The sequence below is a fragment of the Bradysia coprophila genome, chromosome II (genome assembly GCF_014529535.1).
Source record: "Bradysia coprophila strain Holo2 chromosome II, BU_Bcop_v1, whole genome shotgun sequence".
Taxonomy (NCBI): domain Eukaryota; kingdom Metazoa; phylum Arthropoda; class Insecta; order Diptera; family Sciaridae; genus Bradysia; species Bradysia coprophila.
Genome location: NC_050735.1, coordinates 12,732,818 through 12,751,555, shown reverse-complemented (window position 1 = coordinate 12,751,555; position 18,738 = coordinate 12,732,818). Strand labels below are relative to the sequence as shown.

At 34.8% G+C, this 18,738-nt stretch overlaps 2 protein-coding genes across 8 annotated transcripts in view; one reads left to right on the top strand and one right to left on the bottom strand.

Moving 5' to 3' along the window:
- Positions 1–98: 98 nt before the first annotated feature.
- Positions 99–13,076, bottom strand: LOC119073828 (homeobox protein extradenticle). 4 transcript variants are annotated; one of them, XM_037179631.1, is made up of 5 exons: positions 12,750–13,053; positions 11,542–11,966; positions 11,303–11,489; positions 10,973–11,231; positions 99–1,666 (listed from the first exon to the last, which is right to left on the bottom strand). In XM_037179631.1, exons 2-5 carry the CDS (start codon positions 11,936–11,938, stop codon positions 1,382–1,384), a joined length of 1,128 nt encoding a protein of 375 aa, XP_037035526.1. In that variant the 5' UTR covers positions 11,939–11,966; positions 12,750–13,053; the 3' UTR covers positions 99–1,381. The 4 variants fall into 4 exon arrangements, with proteins under 4 accessions (XP_037035526.1, XP_037035544.1, XP_037035554.1 ...); XM_037179649.1 differs by having other exon boundaries at positions 11,303–11,474; positions 12,750–13,051; XM_037179659.1 differs by lacking the exon at positions 99–1,666 and adding an exon at positions 3,320–6,778 and having other exon boundaries at positions 11,303–11,474; positions 12,750–13,076.
- Positions 13,077–16,405: 3,329 nt separating this feature from the next.
- Positions 16,406–18,738, top strand: part of LOC119073799 (high affinity cGMP-specific 3',5'-cyclic phosphodiesterase 9A) — an 84,838-nt gene continuing 82,505 nt past the window's right edge. For all 4 annotated transcript variants that reach the window (XM_037179607.1, XM_037179571.1, XM_037179590.1 and 1 more), the window contains exon 1: positions 16,406–16,895. The gene's annotated coding sequence lies outside the window, so the exon portion shown is untranslated. The remainder of the gene's footprint in view (positions 16,896–18,738) is intronic.

Genomic DNA, 18,738 nt, shown 5'->3' with positions numbered 1-18,738 from the left:
TGCGTTTTGTTGCAAAAAGCCTTAACTTGATTATACTTGTTTTATACTTTTCAATACCGTCACACTCTCTTAACGCAAAACGTTCCGAATATAATTTGTTTTTAAGATTTTTGTTTTTCATTTATTCATTAAAGTTTTTTTTATTGTTTTTTTACTTCGTAATTTATTTGATTTGTAGTTTGTATTTGAATTAGTATACACGTTTTCGATAGCGTACCTATCACATAAGATACGGTTCCGTACACAGAATGTTTTTTTTTTAAATAAAATAACAAAATTATACTCGACGAAGAGCAGCGATTGTTAGTTAGCGAGGCCCGTTAATTCTTTACCCAGTGCTCTGTGCTTGGACACTGCACGTGTGGACATCCTACAGATACAATTCTCGTAACTAGCAATTTCTGCTCGGTTGCTTAATCAGCAATTAGGTGGTGCAGAAATTGAAACCATAAGAAATTAAGATTATTGAAGACATTACATGCAGACGAAAAACGAAAATTAAAATCTAAATTTGAATGACCCAATGAATCAATTTATCGTTAAGAATGAACACAAGCCCTCACGAAGATATGAGAAGTAATAGTACGTCACTGTCTTCGTGGGAAATTTTGTGTTGAGACGTGTGGGAGGGTCGATGTTACAGACATGTAATAAAGTTTGTGACTACAATGAATTTCGTTCGATAATGAACTCTTACAGTCTCAGTTCGAATGTGATGTTGCAATTGAGTTTGAAAATTGATTGATTTCCGAAGATTGCGTCATGGAGGACGACCTATATCCAATTTTAGCTGATGAATATCCTGACTTCATGGAAAATCAAATCAAAAATTAGTACGAGCTGCAACTCATCACAACACCCAAACTATGATTAGTCATTTAGGAGTTGAATGTGAGAACAGTGACAGCCGTATGTCAAGAACGTGAGATCTTGTAACCTTCGGAACACGAGTGATACTCATCGACGAAAGTATAAAACAGGTTTGGTCTACTGATGACCCGAAGAAGATGAAACGCACTCACTTTTATATGGTTTTGACATAAATTGTGAGTGCGTTCATGATAAATCGGTCAATATTGGCCATATCTGTTTTAGGCTTTCATTGATATACTCATTACTCGTCTTATAATACTGAAAGAAAAACAGCGATAAATTGTGCATTCAAACAAACGATGAAAGAATGATAAAAACAAGACGATAACATTTGTTAGAAATAAATGGACTAAACATTCACGACAAGGACGAATAAAAACATAAAATATAACTCCACCGATTGTACGACATAAAATAAAAATTATTTTAACTTAACCAAAACATCAAGTAAAAATCAATCGAATTTTTTTTATTTGTTCGTAAAAGTCGTTTTCCCACCTACCCACGTCTAAGGACTCAAATCTTGATGCATTGATTGATCATAACCCATACTGCCATCATACGCTTGTTGCTGTTCGTAACCGTTGCCACCCAGCGAATAGCCCATTGTGTCGTGCGGAGCCGGTGACATCATTGGTGTCGTTGTACCGGACGATGATGGACCACGCATCGAATACGGTGATGCTCCAGCTGCTTTTTTAGCTGCGTACATGTTGGCCTCCTCCTGGGCTTTGCCAATGTTTTTCTTGTAACGAATTCGCTTGTTACCGAACCAATTACAAATTTGAGAGACCTGGAATGGAGAGATTTTTTCGGGTTGATTAAAATTGTTGAAAAAAAAAACTTTGAAGAAGATAACGAACTGGGACCTAGAAATAAGCTGTGATGTGGAGTTTTTCACCAAACATGAGAAAACAACAACCAAATGACTGTGTGTCGGAGCACATAACCCTATAGAACTAAAAGAAGTAGACTCGGTAAATTTCATTGAAGTGCGGAATCTGCAACAGCTGATATTTACCGAGCGTAAGTGGCGAAAACATGTTTTTGGTAACAAATTTTAAACTTGAAAGCGCAACTTTGCGTAGGAGCTGAGTCTATAATCTGGTCCACTAACGCACCAGTCATAATTTAGTAAGCACTTCAAAGACCAGCTACTGTAACTACATATAGCAAGGCAAGTTTGACATAAAATTCTTTTGTTTTCAGGCCTTTAAAAAGGCAAAAGCAACGCAATTTGGTCGATTGATTCATTTCAATCATCAAAATTGCGTAGCTTTCGTAATTTTTACATTTTAAAAGAATTGGAAATGGCATGAAAACAAAAGAATTTTATGTCAAATTCGCGTTGCTATGTAAACGTACGGTGTAATACCGTCGGTGTACACATGCCTTATCAATAGCAAATTAAATGTTGATTGCTAATTGTAAACCAGGCCTTTGTGTTTATGTAGACCTGCTGGTTGGTTCAGATTAATGTAATAATGTAGTGGAGTGAGGGAGATTCTCAGGAATCGAACAATAATCCTAAAATAATATGGAATGTACAACAATTGTTGAAATCCAGTAAAAACCTCAATTGTAATACAGGAGACGTCAGTGAAATTTAGACATGACTTTAGCAGGTGAACCGCGTTTTTCGGCTGATCTACTTTTACAACAACAAATCCTGTATAAACAAGTAAAAAACCATTTTGGACCAGCTGAAAGATATAGAAAGCAAATTAATATGTCCAAATTTCACTGACGTCCCCTGTAAAAAAATATTTTAAAAATATTTTCGTTAGAAACTAGCCACCTGTAATCTACATCAACGGTGGAAGTAAGATATGGTGACAGATTATAACATGATACGGTTGGCCAGCCATATTTGTATATTGAAAGTTACAGTGAGCCGCAGCATTAAGGTTACACTTTTCTCCATTTTGTGCACAACGACCAGCCGTTGTCATGCAACTCTTTCACCCTAAATATACGATTGAATAAGAACACACTCGTCTACTCATCCTACACTGAGGGAGGAAATGTGAACCAAACAAACAACCGGCTGAAGCCGAAGCGAAAAAATGTAATGTTACATCTCATTGTGAGAAAAATGAAAAGAATTTCCTTCGCGAATATATAATTAGAGCAGCGAGAGCGTTTGATAAGAGTCTTTTCATCACTTTGGAGGGGACAAAGGTGGCGTGTGCGTGTGAAGCCTGTGAAATGACCAAAAAAAAAATAAAATATTTCTGCGAAATCTTTTGATGGTATTACTAAATATTTTATTAAACTTATTTTTTTTTACTTAATATTAAGTACACATAAATCTTTCAATTTTATTTCATATCATTCATTATAATAGGTACCTTAAAATCTGAATATTTTCAATTAATTGTTCGTATACATTAAGTCGTTAAGTATAATTAATTTTATTAATTTAGAAGTTTTCTTTGAAGTGTTCTCGCTTGCTTTTGTATCCAATTTATTTGTCACCGAAGCATTCACCTTCAAATTCAAACAAATTCAAAATTGTGAAGCATTTTTATGAATTTCCAATTTTCTTTTTTTATTTTGATATTTTTGTATTGTACAGATTTTGCTTCAAAGTTTTCATGTTCATCATAAACCATGTCCGATTCATTTCAATTCATATTCTCTCTCTTTATGACCAAAAAAGTAATTAGGAATGGGTCTTCTTGTGTACATGCTATTTACATATTGAATGTGTTGTAGTATTACTGCCATTTAAAATGCATTACAGAACTCGAGATGAAAATGAAAAAACACGTTTTAGAGTGTTTATTGACCTCGGCGTCGCCTCGCACCAACAAACTCGACACCAAAACTGTATGTCATGTAAGTGACCATTTTCAACATGGTAATCAAACCTTTTCTTCATAATTGTGTATTGTGTATGCATACATAGGAGTGGAAGAATCCAACCACTGATATTTCAAAAAAAACTTTAGCTTATTCTACCATTTCTAGACATCCAATACCATTTACATGCTACATGCGTCGAAAACCGTACTTTTCATGTTTGAAGCACGTCTTTCGACATTTCAGCATGTAAAATCCATGACATAACTAACCGTATAAACGTGAAAAATCTCGTTTTCGTGTGTTTATTGACCTCGGCTTCGCCTAGGATCAACAAAATTCACACGAAAACTCTACTTTTCATCTTTTCATCCCTAGTCATGTAAAATACTATTACAGTTCTGGTTGTCGGACTGTCGATATTTTCGACAAATTATAGTGGACGTCATTAAAATTTAGAAACGAATTTGCCTCAGCTGATTTTCAGCTGGTCCCCTCAAAAGAACTAAACCGCTTATACGTTCAGGGGGAAACCACCCTTTTTTATTGATGTGATTAATCGTGACAAAACTACAATTAGTCGGGAAATATGATGGTTAATCACTGAAAAGGCTTGCGTATTCACACTTATCATGTTGCTGATTAACTGATTTTAACCATGTTAATCACAAGGGAGTGGTTCTCCCTCGCATACGTCCTCATGCCCCAACCACTCGTATAAATAATTGTAAGCAGTTTTGTTTGTATAAGTGGACCAGCTGAAACAAATTCCTGCCTACATCTCGATGACTGTCGTGGTAAAATGAATTTTCGAGACTATCAACAACATTTTCTCGAAATTGTTTTTGCAAATCTCAATCTCTGTAGAGGATTCGGCTATGAATGGACAAGACGGAAAATTTCTGAAAACTATACTCGCGAATTTTGATATTGTAATTGACATACTTCAACCTACATGCCACAATACAAAGTATTTGGTGCGAAAATTTAATTTAATAATAGAATTCACTTGACCTTTAGATACTGTAAGGTGTAGTGTAGTTAATCGACCTTCTCTGCATTCAAATAAGCAACATGTGAAATTTACTTTATCGTCTACCCATCCATCAACATTGGCGATAAAAAATTGACCAAGAAAAAGATATGGAAATTGAAGAAAATGATTTCATGCGTAGGTTTATGATGTTATTTAGTATACATTGTGTGTCAACCATTTAGATTTTTAATTTTGTATTTTCTTTTCTGTTTTTGTATACGGATTCGTATACTTCAAATAATTAATTTTGGTTTTTCATTTCAAATTTCAATTCTTAGAAAATAAAGAAGTCACATTGTCAACGATCCAATGGATTTTATTCATTCCACGTGCGATTACACCATTTACGTAAATATCTTAACATTGGTAATGCATGTAGAATGAATAAAGTAAATTAGATTGCAATTATGAGTCACAATTTGTGACTTCTCATTTTTCTCTGCCTCTAAAGTTGTTTTTTTTTACATTTCATATTAGTTCAGAGCAATGCAGCAACAATAAGCCAATCAGTCAATCATGTTTTATATTATACGTTGATAAGAGAAGCTAAAATGTTCAGCATTTAAGAATGACCTTTCCCGAAGTGTACTCGCGTTGAATCTTCTGGGATTTTTTATTTTCAATGTTTTGGAAAGCTGTCCGATAAATCTACCGTAATTTGCATAAGAAACTTAGCGACAAATTTTATCAAAAGAATTGTTTTGTTCACATTTGTCGCTAAGTTCCTCATGCAAATTACGGAAGAAATGACGTCAAGAGAAACAAGAACTATGTCAATAGACTGAAAAACAGAGAGAAATAACTAAATCTTCCGTAATAATTTGCACCTTAGCGACTTTAAACAAAAGAATTATTTTCTTAAAATTTTTCGCTTAGTCTCTTATGCAAATTACGGTGAAAATGTCTGCTGATGAAATTTCAGCAAAATATTCAGCAGAACTGAGCGAATCCCCTCTTTCAATCAATCTATGGGCAAATCGACGTATTTCGTGACAACTTATGATGGAGAGAAAATTTCATGCATTTTCATGTGTGGATTTGCCACTGCACTGGTTGCATCAGGAATGGACGAGAGTGATGAATTTGTTTGTGAAACGTTCTCGTCTACCCCGATTCACTCGAGTTGCATAATTACGAAAGCTTCGACAGTTTCTCAGGTCATGGCTCGACCCGAAACCCATATGGGTTATTTCTCGTCATTTCATTCGGTTTAGTGGAAGCACCAGTCTCAAAATTCGTTGTTCTAGGAGAATGAGACGCTTTAATTTATAGAACGGCATCGAGTCGAGGAAGGTACTTCTACTTAAAAGAGTTCTATGGACAAAAAGTGTTCTTGTAAAGCAATGAGTTACTGATACAGGATGATGCAAATATTTACGTAGTCTTGCAACATGATTAATTTGTTTTCTTTATTTTCTATCCTTAATCCTAAAATTATTAGTTAGTTAAGTTGGTATACTCTGTTCATTTATATGTATCAAAATTTACGACACACAACAACAATTTAAGATTACTTCTGTTTCTCACTTTGTCGAAACGATAAAATCAAAGAAATGAAAAATTGTCGGAACACACAACCAACCAAAACAGAACTGATAGTAAAACCCGTTTCCTTTAGACTTTTCTAAAGAATTCGGAGAACAACAAAACTTCGAACATTTCATGACGAAAAATTTATAGAAATTTCCAACGAAAAAACCCAAAATTAACTAAAAAAAAATATGAAAAACAAAAACAAAAGAAAAATTCAATCTAGTACTTCGCATTGAATCGTTCCTCTCAAGGACTCAAATCTTGATGCATGCTCGGATCATATCCCATACTGCCATCGTACGCATGCTGTTGATCATAACCGCCCGAGCCCAACGAATAGCCCATCGAGTCTTGTGTTGGCGCTGGTGACATCATCGGTGTCGCTGTTCCACTCGGCGGGCCACCCATCGAATATGGTGATGCACCCGCTGCTTTTTTGGCCGCATACAGATTGGCTTCTTCTTGCGCTTTGCCGATATTTTTCTTATATCGAATGCGTTTGTTACCGAACCAATTGGACACTTGTGACACCTGGAAAAGAATATTCGATTCTTTCTAAATCAAATGTTGTTTTGGCACAAACAATGATGTGAAAGTCAAATAGGCATAGTTGTGTATACGATTACAGGTTTTGCTTTGCTTGTTGCGTTATCTCAATGTTCTTGAAAGAAACGTAGAATCCTTTTTTTACCAGGAAGAAAATATTTGACAGTAAAATTGAAAACGAATGGACCAGATCAGGTTTTCGGATTAGATATGAACTTTTCACTCGTATTCGACCGCAAATTTTGAATTTTTTACTCGTCATGATTCGACATATGAGGTAGAATATGCTCTGTAAACCTATGAAATTCGGCTGGTCCGCGAAGCTGACAGATCTGAACTTATGTAGCCCAAATTTAACATCCTACTACATATTGCGTTGAGAAAAAGGAAGTAGAGGAAAAGTGTTTTCAATGTTCAGCTAATTGCATACAATTCTTGTCAAACTGGTGTGACATGGCCGAGGGTCTTTCGCTTGCACCAAAAAGGTGAAAAGAATTATTCTTGTAAGGCCAATGCAATTGCCCTTCGTTACCATTTCCAATTGGAACGGCGCTTCTAAGGCCGAAAATACACGAGAAATTTTGAGCATACATTAAACAATGCAAAACGACGAATAATTGTCGACCTCATCAACGCAAAATTCCTCGCGTGTATCGCCTCCAAGTCTTATTGGTTCAGATCACGACAGAGTAAACTTAACCAGGCAGGAGCGCTGATTTGACTAGGACCTGAAGAATCTAGTAGCCCTATATTTTTTGCGAACAAAATTTTTCAATTTATGTCAGTGTTCATTTGAGTTCATTTTCATCCGGTGTATTAGGTCCCTTATTTGACGTTTCAAAAAAGAGCCGCTCCTGCCTGGTTTATTTTACTCTGTCGTGGTTCAGATATATCTTGAATTTTTAGTCCGGGGGAATGTGGGTGTGAACGATTTCAGTTCAATTTTGTAAACTTCTACGTCCTACTCGATGAAAGAAGAAAAAAAATCTCTTGACAATTGTTTCTGAACTGTAACTTCTCCTAGCCATATAAGGGCCTATTATTAGAAATTTTGTTTCCGAAAAATACGGAAAATTGTCGAAATCTACCAAAAATTTACTGAATTTACCAACAGTTAAGCAGAAAACGCACCAACAATGATGGGATCGCCAGTTTTGTTGGATTTCGTGGTTTTTTGCAGAACCAATGATCACTGCATTTTGTCGAGCGATCGTTAACATTTCTGTCAAAATCGATAGTATCGACAATTACACTCCCAATAATAGGACTTGATATGTTGACTAGAAAAAAATAGACAAACTTAACGAACCTTTCGCTACGCACTTTTCACAACGAAAACATTAAAATATTCAGGCAACAATGCTGTTCTGATTATCCATTGTAATCGTATACACAATCAAAAAATGAAACGATATTCTCTCACAAATACAATATGAATCGATACAAAAAAGCAATTAAGCATATAAGATTCAATGAAAGCGTGGTATTGTTATTGTATGGTGTTTACGGCGGCGCATACAAAAAGAAAATAAAACAAGAAGCAAAAAAACAACAAATAATAAAAATCACAGATTATGAATGGGGGTATGTGCATAGAAGCATTTTTTTGTATATTTTCCGTTTTGAATGTATAAATACGCGAACAAGCATCATATTTTCATTATAATAGTACTGAACTAGACAATACGATCAGTATAATGTGTAAAAGAATTGTTACAGAAGACGTAATGGGAATTTAGACACGAATTTTCTTCAGCTGTTTTTCAGCTGGTCCAATCATGAAAACAAAACTGGCCATACGTCTTTACATTACCAATATTTCACCCGAATAATAGAATGTATAAGCAGTTTTATTTGTATGACTGGACCTGAACTGAGAAAAGCAGCCGGAACAAATTTATGTCTAAATTTCGCTGACGTCCACTGTATTTTTGTCGGTTCAATTTTTTGTTTTGTTTTTGTTCTAAAAATAATTCCTTCTTTAATTCCAAAAACAAAACTAAAATTCCATTTTCAATTTGTGACACAAATTTTGTGTTATAATTAAATAAATGCGCCCACATATGATCCATGTTTTAGATATTTGTTTGTCTTTTCTCTTTCATTCTCATTTCATTTTGTTTATCCTTTTTTTCCGAAGACGTGTCTGACAACGACACATTCATTCATATACCATGTACGAATTCAGTTTGTATTTTTGAGAGCATTATTTTACAGTTTATTCTATAGCCTAAAATAAATTTTATTTAAAAAGAAAAATTGCACATACCCCTGGTTCGTAATCACTTTGGTATTAATATTTGAAAACAAAAAAAAAGAAATGAACATAAGGAAGCACTTTTCACTATTTCGTATGTAAAATGTAACGAGGACACAAAATAAATTTAAGGAACAACAATAACAAAATAAACAAAGCGATGATACATAATGATGAAGATGTTGCGTTGATATTTAAAATGCACATAGAAGCAAATCACAAATATTTTTTTCTGTTTGTTCTTAGAACCCCGTTTTTCACAGCATTTGTTTTGTTTTTTTAAACATTCCGCGTTTATAACCAAAACCAAAATTAAAGATTGGAATTAAAAATCAAAAATCACATCGAATCTGTTTAGGACTATTCCCATATCTCCATTCTGCACCAGTATTTTGATTGAAACTTCCAATGGAATCGATCAAATTTTATTTCGTTTTGTAACTTACCTGAGGTCTAAATAATGTCAAGAATTTGTAGTAAAATTATACTTAAGGTCAGCGAGTCCAATGACCAGATATGGAATTACTGATAATAATAGTTTTTCTTAGCTAGCTGAGAACCCTATAGCTTCTTTAGAAGTTCGTCAGTCGATCTTTCAGTCTCAATCCTTAACATTGAAATATGGAAATACAAGTTTTTCGAGAATTAATGTCTTCTACTGCTTTGTGTACTGTCTCTGAAGCATGGCAATATTATCTAAACATTTTACATCGAATATTATGAACTTTCTGGGGCCTCAACATTTAAAATCCTTTATAAAAACTCGAGATAAAAGTGAAAAGTGTCACACAAAAACTGGGTTTTTTCTACTTTTTATCCTTCCATTAAAGAAAACGTTGTAGGTACACGAGATGTAGCACTAGTGCCTAGAAAAGCATTAAGTTGTGGAGGCATTTCTTTGTTCATGCTGTTCTCGACTTCACCTCATTAGGACAGGCTTACGGCTAGGCCTAAAAAATGCCACTTTTCATCAGTGGTAACAAAAAATTCTATTTTCGTTAAGCTAACAAAACTACCTTAGACATGTTTTACTGGCCTAGAAGTACTAGATTTCAGTAAATGCCATGCATGTCGATTCCATGGAATTCGTGTTTAATTGGCCATTTTACCTGTGCGTTTTGTACCACACAGATTTTTCTACCTGAAGTCTTTTTAGATGTGAGTTTACTAAAGTGTAAGACTACAGTACTTCAAAGTCTAGTAAACACAATTAAATGTGGAACTTGTGGAATATGAAGGTGGAACTTGTGAAGTCTGAATGTGGAACTTGTGAAGTCTGAATGTGGAACTTGTGGAGTCCGAATGCGAAACTTGTAGAGTCCGAATGTGGAACTTGTGGAATCTGGATTGTGGAACTTGTGGAATCTGAATGTGGAACTTATGGACTCGGATGAAGAGAATCCTCTGCTATCGCTCCGGACATGATAAAAGCCAGTGTAGTTATTATGTTCAATGTACTGTTTGTATCACTTTGAATTCTTAGGTACCTCATAGACAATGTACCGACCGTACTTGAAAAAATCTTAAATTTTCTATTTTCCAAACTAAACTAAAAAGTTATAACTGTATGTCTCCTAACAGAAACTCTGGCTAGGTATGTGTCTCATCATTAACAGCTAAACTTCAACATTCTAACACTTAGTCAAAGGCACAAGTACTGTTTTGTACAACACTTTGGGCACATTAGAAACTGGCTCAATTACACAGTAGTGAGATTTTACCAGTCATCTGCTTCATATCAGACGATCAAAATTGGTATAAAATGCATTAAAATATTCTTTGGCTCGCTGAACAAAACATAAAATTTTCGAAATAGTTTGTAGGACACACGAACAATTAAAATATGAAAAAATCTTCCGATGTAAAGTACGGAGAACAAAAATGAATTTTTGGAACAAAGAAAACAAAAATGTTTCGCTCACCGTTATTCCGCATTTACGTGCTAATTCCTCTTTCGCTTCTTCCGACGGATATGGATTGCTCAAATGACTGTAAAAGTATTCGTTTAAAATTTCCGACGCTTGTTTGCTGAAATTGCGACGCTTTCTGCGGGCATCGAGGAAACGCGAACGCAATATCATGACCGCTTCACAGGTGGACTGTTTCAATTGCATTTGAATGGTTCCGAATTTCTTGTGGATTATTTGAACCATACGTTCGATTTCCTTCGGCGTGATCGGTCTGTGCATCGAATATACATTGTCAATTCAATGTCACTATCGACTAATTGAAAAAAGAAATTTTCTGCTCACCTGGTACGACTCTGTTCGCGCAGTAAATTCATAACGTGCGTTGTGAATTCATTGCAGGCCTGTTCATACTTTTCCAATTCCTGATGATAAATAAGTCTTATTTGAGCCAATTTGGCCCGATAGTCGGAGTGTTCGATTGCATTGTCAGCGCCGTCAAGTGACAATGAAGATCCTAGCGGAAAATCCACTTCAAATAATAACGGGTTACTTTGGAAAGTGTAAAATAACCTTAATCATACCTTGACTCGCTGCCGCTGCACTCGCTGCCGCTCCAGCACCACCACCCTTTTCCGGTCCGGCAACGCCTTCAGCAATCAACATGTTATCCAATCGCAAAATTTGTGGATCTGGCGGCTCTTCCTCTTGGGTGTTACGCAACGATAGGACAGCTTTTTCTTTCACTTCACACAGCACTGCGAACAATGCCTGTTTCATTCTGTGACAATTCAATGTGTGCTTTCGGGCCTGAGCTTCGTCCAACGATTGTTCGGTAATGTTCATGATTTGTTGCAAAATTTCGCCAATATCTTGTTTTCGCGTCTCATTTTCACCGGAACCGTCACCTTGCGGCATACCATAGCCTTGCGATCCCATCAGAGCACCAGCATGGGCCATCATACGATTGGGATCTTCCATATTGTAAAAAACAAAAGAATTTTTCTACCTGGAAGGGAAGATTGGATTGTTCATTATTCGGTCCAAAGATCAGATCCGTGGAACATGGAATGTATGGTTCTGCGCAGGCAAATCTTTGAATCTTCTAAATTCAGTAATGACAAAATATTGAATTACAACCGCCGTCAGAATTTGAGGTTAAGTGGGAAATATTCCTTAAACTCTTACTCTTTGTTATGTACTTGAGAGTGTTCTATTTTCAGTACATAGACTAGAACATTATTTGTTTAGATTACTAAAAGTAAAAAGTAAAAATTTCACCCAAAGTAAATACATTCTTAAATGTCTACACATACACACTCATCATCTTACAGACGAGTTCAACATTTCGTAGCACAAAAACTCATCTTTAAATTGAAGACAAAACTGCAGAACAAAAATAATGTCTTTGCACAGCCCAGGTAACTGCACGAAAAAAATAACCTGAATGTTCGAATTTTGTCATATTCCATCTCTCTCTCTCTCGCTCATCCTCAGGAGCAAAAGATTACAGATATGCAGATATCATACACACATTATAGAAACGTTCTCATGGTCGCGGTAGTATATTCACAAAAAAGGTAAACAAGCGAATACACAATGAACTGCAACGGCTAGTAATGTTTCTTTTTTATTTAAGATGCGGCAATGGCTGTTACGCTATAGAGTCTTTAAGACGGGTGATGTTAAATTTTAGATATTTTCAATTTGTTAAATGTAACTGCGTTATACCCTTAGTCATACGCAATGCATTTTTTCGCAAACCGAACCGCTAACTATTTAATTGACTTACCACAAAAAACTAGAGAAACTTTCGGAAAAATCCAAAACCTTTGTCCTCCAAAGTAAGTTTTTTTTTTTTTGTTACAGTGCACCAAACCCAAAACTATTCAATAGACGTTTACACTCGTATACATGGTATTTGTCGTAACAATAACACTTTTAAACACTAATTAACATTGGATTGTACACTTTTGTAATATTTTTTGTTGATTTGGGTATACTTTAATGGATGAAAATTAAAAAACTAAAATCACTGGCACTCCACTGTCAGTTGAGCGTCGCGGAAAAACCACGAAAATGGTGGACAGTTCGTTCCATTCGTTCACGATTATTTTTTGTAGCTCGTGACACTTCGAACGCAATTTTTTTGGTATATCGACCAGTAGATGTTTTTGGTTTTGTTAGGTTGAAATTCCATATACAAACTGCGTAGTACTGGTAATACCTTTCACATCATTACCGACAATACCACAAAGTGTTTTCGAACCAGTGGCGCCTATTGTACTAGTTATTTTTCGAACGCATGCTAAAATGCTTTTTTAGCGAATGAGAGGCTTATCGAATCGAATACGCTAAAAAAAAACCTTTTAGCATAAGTTAGAAACAACGTCTTTCCTAACAGACGTGGGAAATAAGCGACGAAGTACATTACATTGCTTTAAGAACATCGAATATGCTACTTCTGTTCAATCAATTAAAATTGAAATTCGGTCAGTTTTTTAACGTTTCAGATTGGTAACGGACCATCTAAATATAACATATAACATGTAGCAACAGACACTTCTGTCGTGTTTAAATGCAACTACAAGCGACTACATGTAAAATAAAATACCAAGGTTCTGAAAGAACAGGTTAAGACAACCCTGAGTTGATCACGAAGGCGGTGACACACAATTGCGTCAACGGCTGCGAAGTTTATATGTAAAATAGACCTTATCAAAAACAAAATTCTGAATTTTCGAGAAAAATATTTTCTTCAAGTTGATTTATAAAATTTGGTGTCACCCCCGCCTCCGTGGTTGTCTTAACCTGTTCTTTGGTAAAATATAACTTGACTAGAATGAAAATGGTCTACCGTTCCCTCTATTTTCCCGGATATTTTGTTTGGGTGCGGTTTTTCACAAATCAGAAATTTTGTTTTTGAAATGTCGTTTAATCAGGCTACAACAAAATAGGCCTAAGTTGCAAGTGAGAATTACTAAAGAGTATGGAAATTTTAAGATCGGGCAAGTTGATGAATATCGATTTCTAATTTTAAATATTTTACTTCTTAAACTCTACATACTCACATAACCTTGTCATCTCCGGTTCATATAGCTTCAAATACCCCTTTTGTTTAATCACTTACTTCCGCCGGCTCGGATGTAATCTACTGTTTCAATATAAATGAATTATGAGCAAATCTCATTAGAGTTAAATGTTTTTAGACCCGTACGAAATAAAGAGGACTTAGAGGTTTGTAATAAAATAGGGAAAAAGTCTACCGGTCTGCGGTATCCACTTCAGTAAAACAGTATCTACTTTAATAATTCATTTTTCCTCTTTTAGTATAGGTAATAAGAAATGCCAGTTAAAAGATTAGCAAAATCGCTCTAACTGGGTCTAGATATGGGGTCGGAAAAGTGCTTTTTCAGAGGGTCAAAGTTTCTCGTATATGTCTAATCAGCGAAAAATCTGAAAACCGATGCAAGGAAGTTAGAGTTGACGGTAGGCATGTTCACTGAAAAATATCATCAATCGATGATAAAATTTCCAAATAATCGATAAAATATCAATCGAATGTTTTATCGATAATCGATAAATATCGACTGATAATCAACAAATATACACTGAAAATCGAATTATCAGTCGATATTTATCGATTTTCAGTCGATATTTATCGATTATCGATAAAACATTCGATTGATATTGATTTTCTGAAAATATCGATAATCGATTCCAGGGAAATAATCGATATTTTATCAATCGAATGAATTATCGAACACGCCTAGTTGACGGACTGAGCATAATAATAAATAAATAATTCGATCTCTCTCGAGTAAATCAATTTTCATGATTTTTTATTTGAAAGGTAATGAAGACCATAAAGCGACAATCGGGACAACTGAATTGTCAGATTTTCGTAAAAATGATTCTGAGTTAGTGTTAGTGTCAAGAGAGGGAAGTAATTAGATATGGACATGTGTGATGTGTTTTATGTTTTCATGCATTCTATTTATATGTACATCGAAAAATGTTTGCATGTGAAAACATACACCTGTGTTGAGCTATATAGACCTATATTTAGCTATATTCAGTTATATTTAGCCGTAGAATGCCCACCTTAAGCTATATATAGGTACACATAGAGACCCATATGGTATAGTCAGCTATAACTCTAACTGCGGACGAGACTTTTAAAATTCTAGCTGGAAATGTATAAAGGGAAGTTTAAATGAAGAGATTTCATGATGCAGTATTTCCGCCATAAGTGTAAGATAAAAACAGAAAATGAACAGGCTCTATCACATGGCGTTGAGTCATCCCCTTCACAATATTTCCATAGGGAACCTTTCAAACTTATTTTTCAGTTCAGTTACCGTGGATTTACATAGCAACGTAAAAGTGACAGATTCAATGTTTTTTAAATACTGCAACCCGAAATTTCATTCATAAAATTAAAATTATGAATGAAATTTCGAGTTGCCGTATGAGAAAATTTTTGCATCTGTCACTTTTACGTTGCTATGTAAATCCACAGTTAAGCCACTCTTTTACTCAAAATTTTAGATTATAAGCACTGTTGCGGACATTGAGAATTTTTGTAAAAACCCGCGGCTTTTTTCAAAATTCTGAAACCTATTTTTGAAAAATTGAATTGCAAAATTTGATGATATTTTTTGACAGTTCTGTACGCTCTTTCAACCAAAATTTACTTCATCTGATACAAATAAACCTGGTTATGAGTGTTTATAGTTTATACAGATTTAACAGTACCTTGGTAGTGGAACCGCATAAACAAGCACATCCAGCTTTGTTTGTATGAGTGAATCAGCTGAAAATCAGTGGAGCTTTCGGTTGAAATTTGATTGCCCTTTCCTGTAGCAACTTTTGGAAAATGTAATGAAATTAAGCAAATCAATTTTCTAAAAATAGTCATGCCATACAACTTTTGAATTCCCTTTATGAATCAAATCATTTCACAGATAAAAGCTAAAGTAATTAAAATTAGTGATAAATCTACCTGCACAACAGAACAAGCGGAAAAATGATATCGTATTTTCTTTAACGCAAAATTATCGTCCAGGCTCGTCCACTATTTCAATCCTTTCAATGTATCAATGTACATTCATTATAAATGTGAAGCACAATTTTGCTGGAGCCAGAATCAGTACAGATGTGAAATAAGAACAAAGGTGATTCTATTAACTCTTATCAAAACGAAATTTTCACCATTCATCCCTTTATATACACCGTGCTCTCATAATCGTTTCATTCAATTCGTCGAAATTGAATTGTACAGATTATAAATACGGAAACAATGAGCAATATAAGAGGCACGGTGAGTGCACTAAAGTTTCACTAAAATTCACTACCAAACGATTATATAATGCCATTCACACAAATACTAACAAAACAAAACAAAATCAAATACAAACTTCGTATCTTCAACAATAAATTACAAAATAAAATAGCACAGTAGTCGAGTAGTAGAGACGTTGTCAGTGTGATAAGCAGAGTGGATTCTCAGTGGTAAATCTTTTTAATACGACTAACGACGTTGTTCGCGAAAGTTTTACGCAAAAGATTTTGTTAGTAACGTGTAGTGCTTCAGTGTTTTAGTGAAAGAAAATTTGTGGAATTTTTTTCCTTTTTAAAGATTTTTATCGGCTGTACGAAAGTTTTGCTATTTTCCATTGTATTTAAAATTGGATTCCAGAAAACTTTAGCGACAAATTGAAATTGTTTAATTGAAAAAAAAAAAAATCGAGAATAAGTTTTCTGCTAATGGTTTTTCTGTTTTGATCTAATAAGAAATGTTGGTTGCTATTTACGCTACACCGTACCGCCACATGTGAGAATCAAGTTTTGTTAACACAGATGTGTGATGGTTATAAGTGTGTGAAAAAGAAAGAAAGCTGCGTTAACATTCCGTTCGGGGAATTTCTTCGGAAAGGTAACTAAGTGTGAAATTAATTGTTAACGAATGTGTGGAAAATCTTCCAACGTAATCCAATTAAATTAATCAATTACTCCGACACGGAAACTCATATGACCTAAGCTGAAAACTATGTATAGATAACACTGTATAGCACTGCAATCTTCTTCAAAAGACGAGCATTAGCTCTTCATTCGGCATTATCAGTTTAATACACTTTTGCTGTGTAATATTCAGGAGAGCTTTCCCACATAGGCGTCAATTATACACATCAATTTTTCTGATGGATAAGTGACACAAAACGCAGATTTGCCATTCATTCAGTGAGTTAACAAACGAGATCTTGGCACTGCTTGGCTAGATACGGAACTTACTGATGCCGTTAAGCTCAAAACACACGAGGCATCGAAAACGTGTTTCGACTAAAATTTGCGTTGAGTGCGTACAGTAATGTCCGGTGAAGTTCACTGTGAAAATTTGGACAGGACTACCCATATAATTTACATGGATAGACTTGTCAAAGTTCACTGGTTAAACTTAACGAAGAATTACTATACGAACTCTCTATGTTCTTTGATGCTTAACGAAACCATAACAAAGAGAATTTTGATCGAAAAACACTTTAGGCCGATGAAAATTCAAAATGAAAATTGACAAAGGCTAAATATGCACACCTTTATCATATCAGAGTGCGGTAATAGTATGTTGTGTTACAAGTATTGTAATGTTGATTTTTTCAGCACTAGACCCAAGTCGAAAATTGGGTCGTGTGCTGAAAAAATCTCATTACAATACGTGTAACACATCATGCTTTGTGCCAACCGAGAATTGAAATAGACAAGAGCACAAAAAATCATAATTTTCATTGTAAACAATCACTCTTCTTTGATCGATCACATTGCTTTGCATTTTCTCAAACGAATGCTGTAACAACTCATACAAATTCCATATCAACACTGCTTTGAGTGTTGTAATATCACATCAAACGGGTGCTGAAATAAGTTACTTTACAACACTAAAATGAGTGCTGAAAAGAGTCGTATTTCAATTCTCGGTGGCACCTTTGTGGGCTATTGTAGGCTATTGTCGTAAAACGAAAATTGAAGCAGACGACTTTGGTGACCGTACATGCGTGATGATGTACTTGTAAACAAGTTCCATGTGAATTAGGTCTGTCCAAGTGGAAACAAAATGCAGTAAATCTCGGTTGTGATTTGTATTAGTTGGTAGAAAAATAAAGATTTTCATGGAAAGTGTTTCTTTCATTAAGGATTCTAGCTTTACTTCGAAAATGTGAAATTTAATTCGAAACGAAAGGTTTTTGAATTTTATCCCAGGACTATTTTGGGAAAACATTTTTCCATATTTTCCTAAATTTGCCACATTTTCTAAAATTTTCTAACATTTTTCCGAATTTTCACAAAAATAGTTCTTGGAAAAATTTAGGAAAATACCAGAATTCCGTTGAATTTCACAGAGAATCTTCATTTGTAAATGGTTTTCGGTAGTCAGGTGTTTATATAACCTTCTTCTGTATATTATTCCAATTCAATGAATACTGCAGAATTCATATAGCCAGTTTGGTTTTACTAAGAAATTTTTCATTACGTGACCGGCTAGGACCATATTTGATTCAACAGACTTTCGTCCTCATTTTTTTCCTAACGGTCCTTGAGGCATATTAGGCATTTGGCATGTTTTCTCTGCAAAATTAGTGCAGCTTTTTCACATGTATAACTTGATTAACAGAAATGTTCTATCATTACCGACAAATCAGTAAAACCGACTAGGGATTATGTTGCACATTTTTTACTACAGTTCAATTGAGTATAAAAACGCTTCGCTTTATGGTTATAAAGTG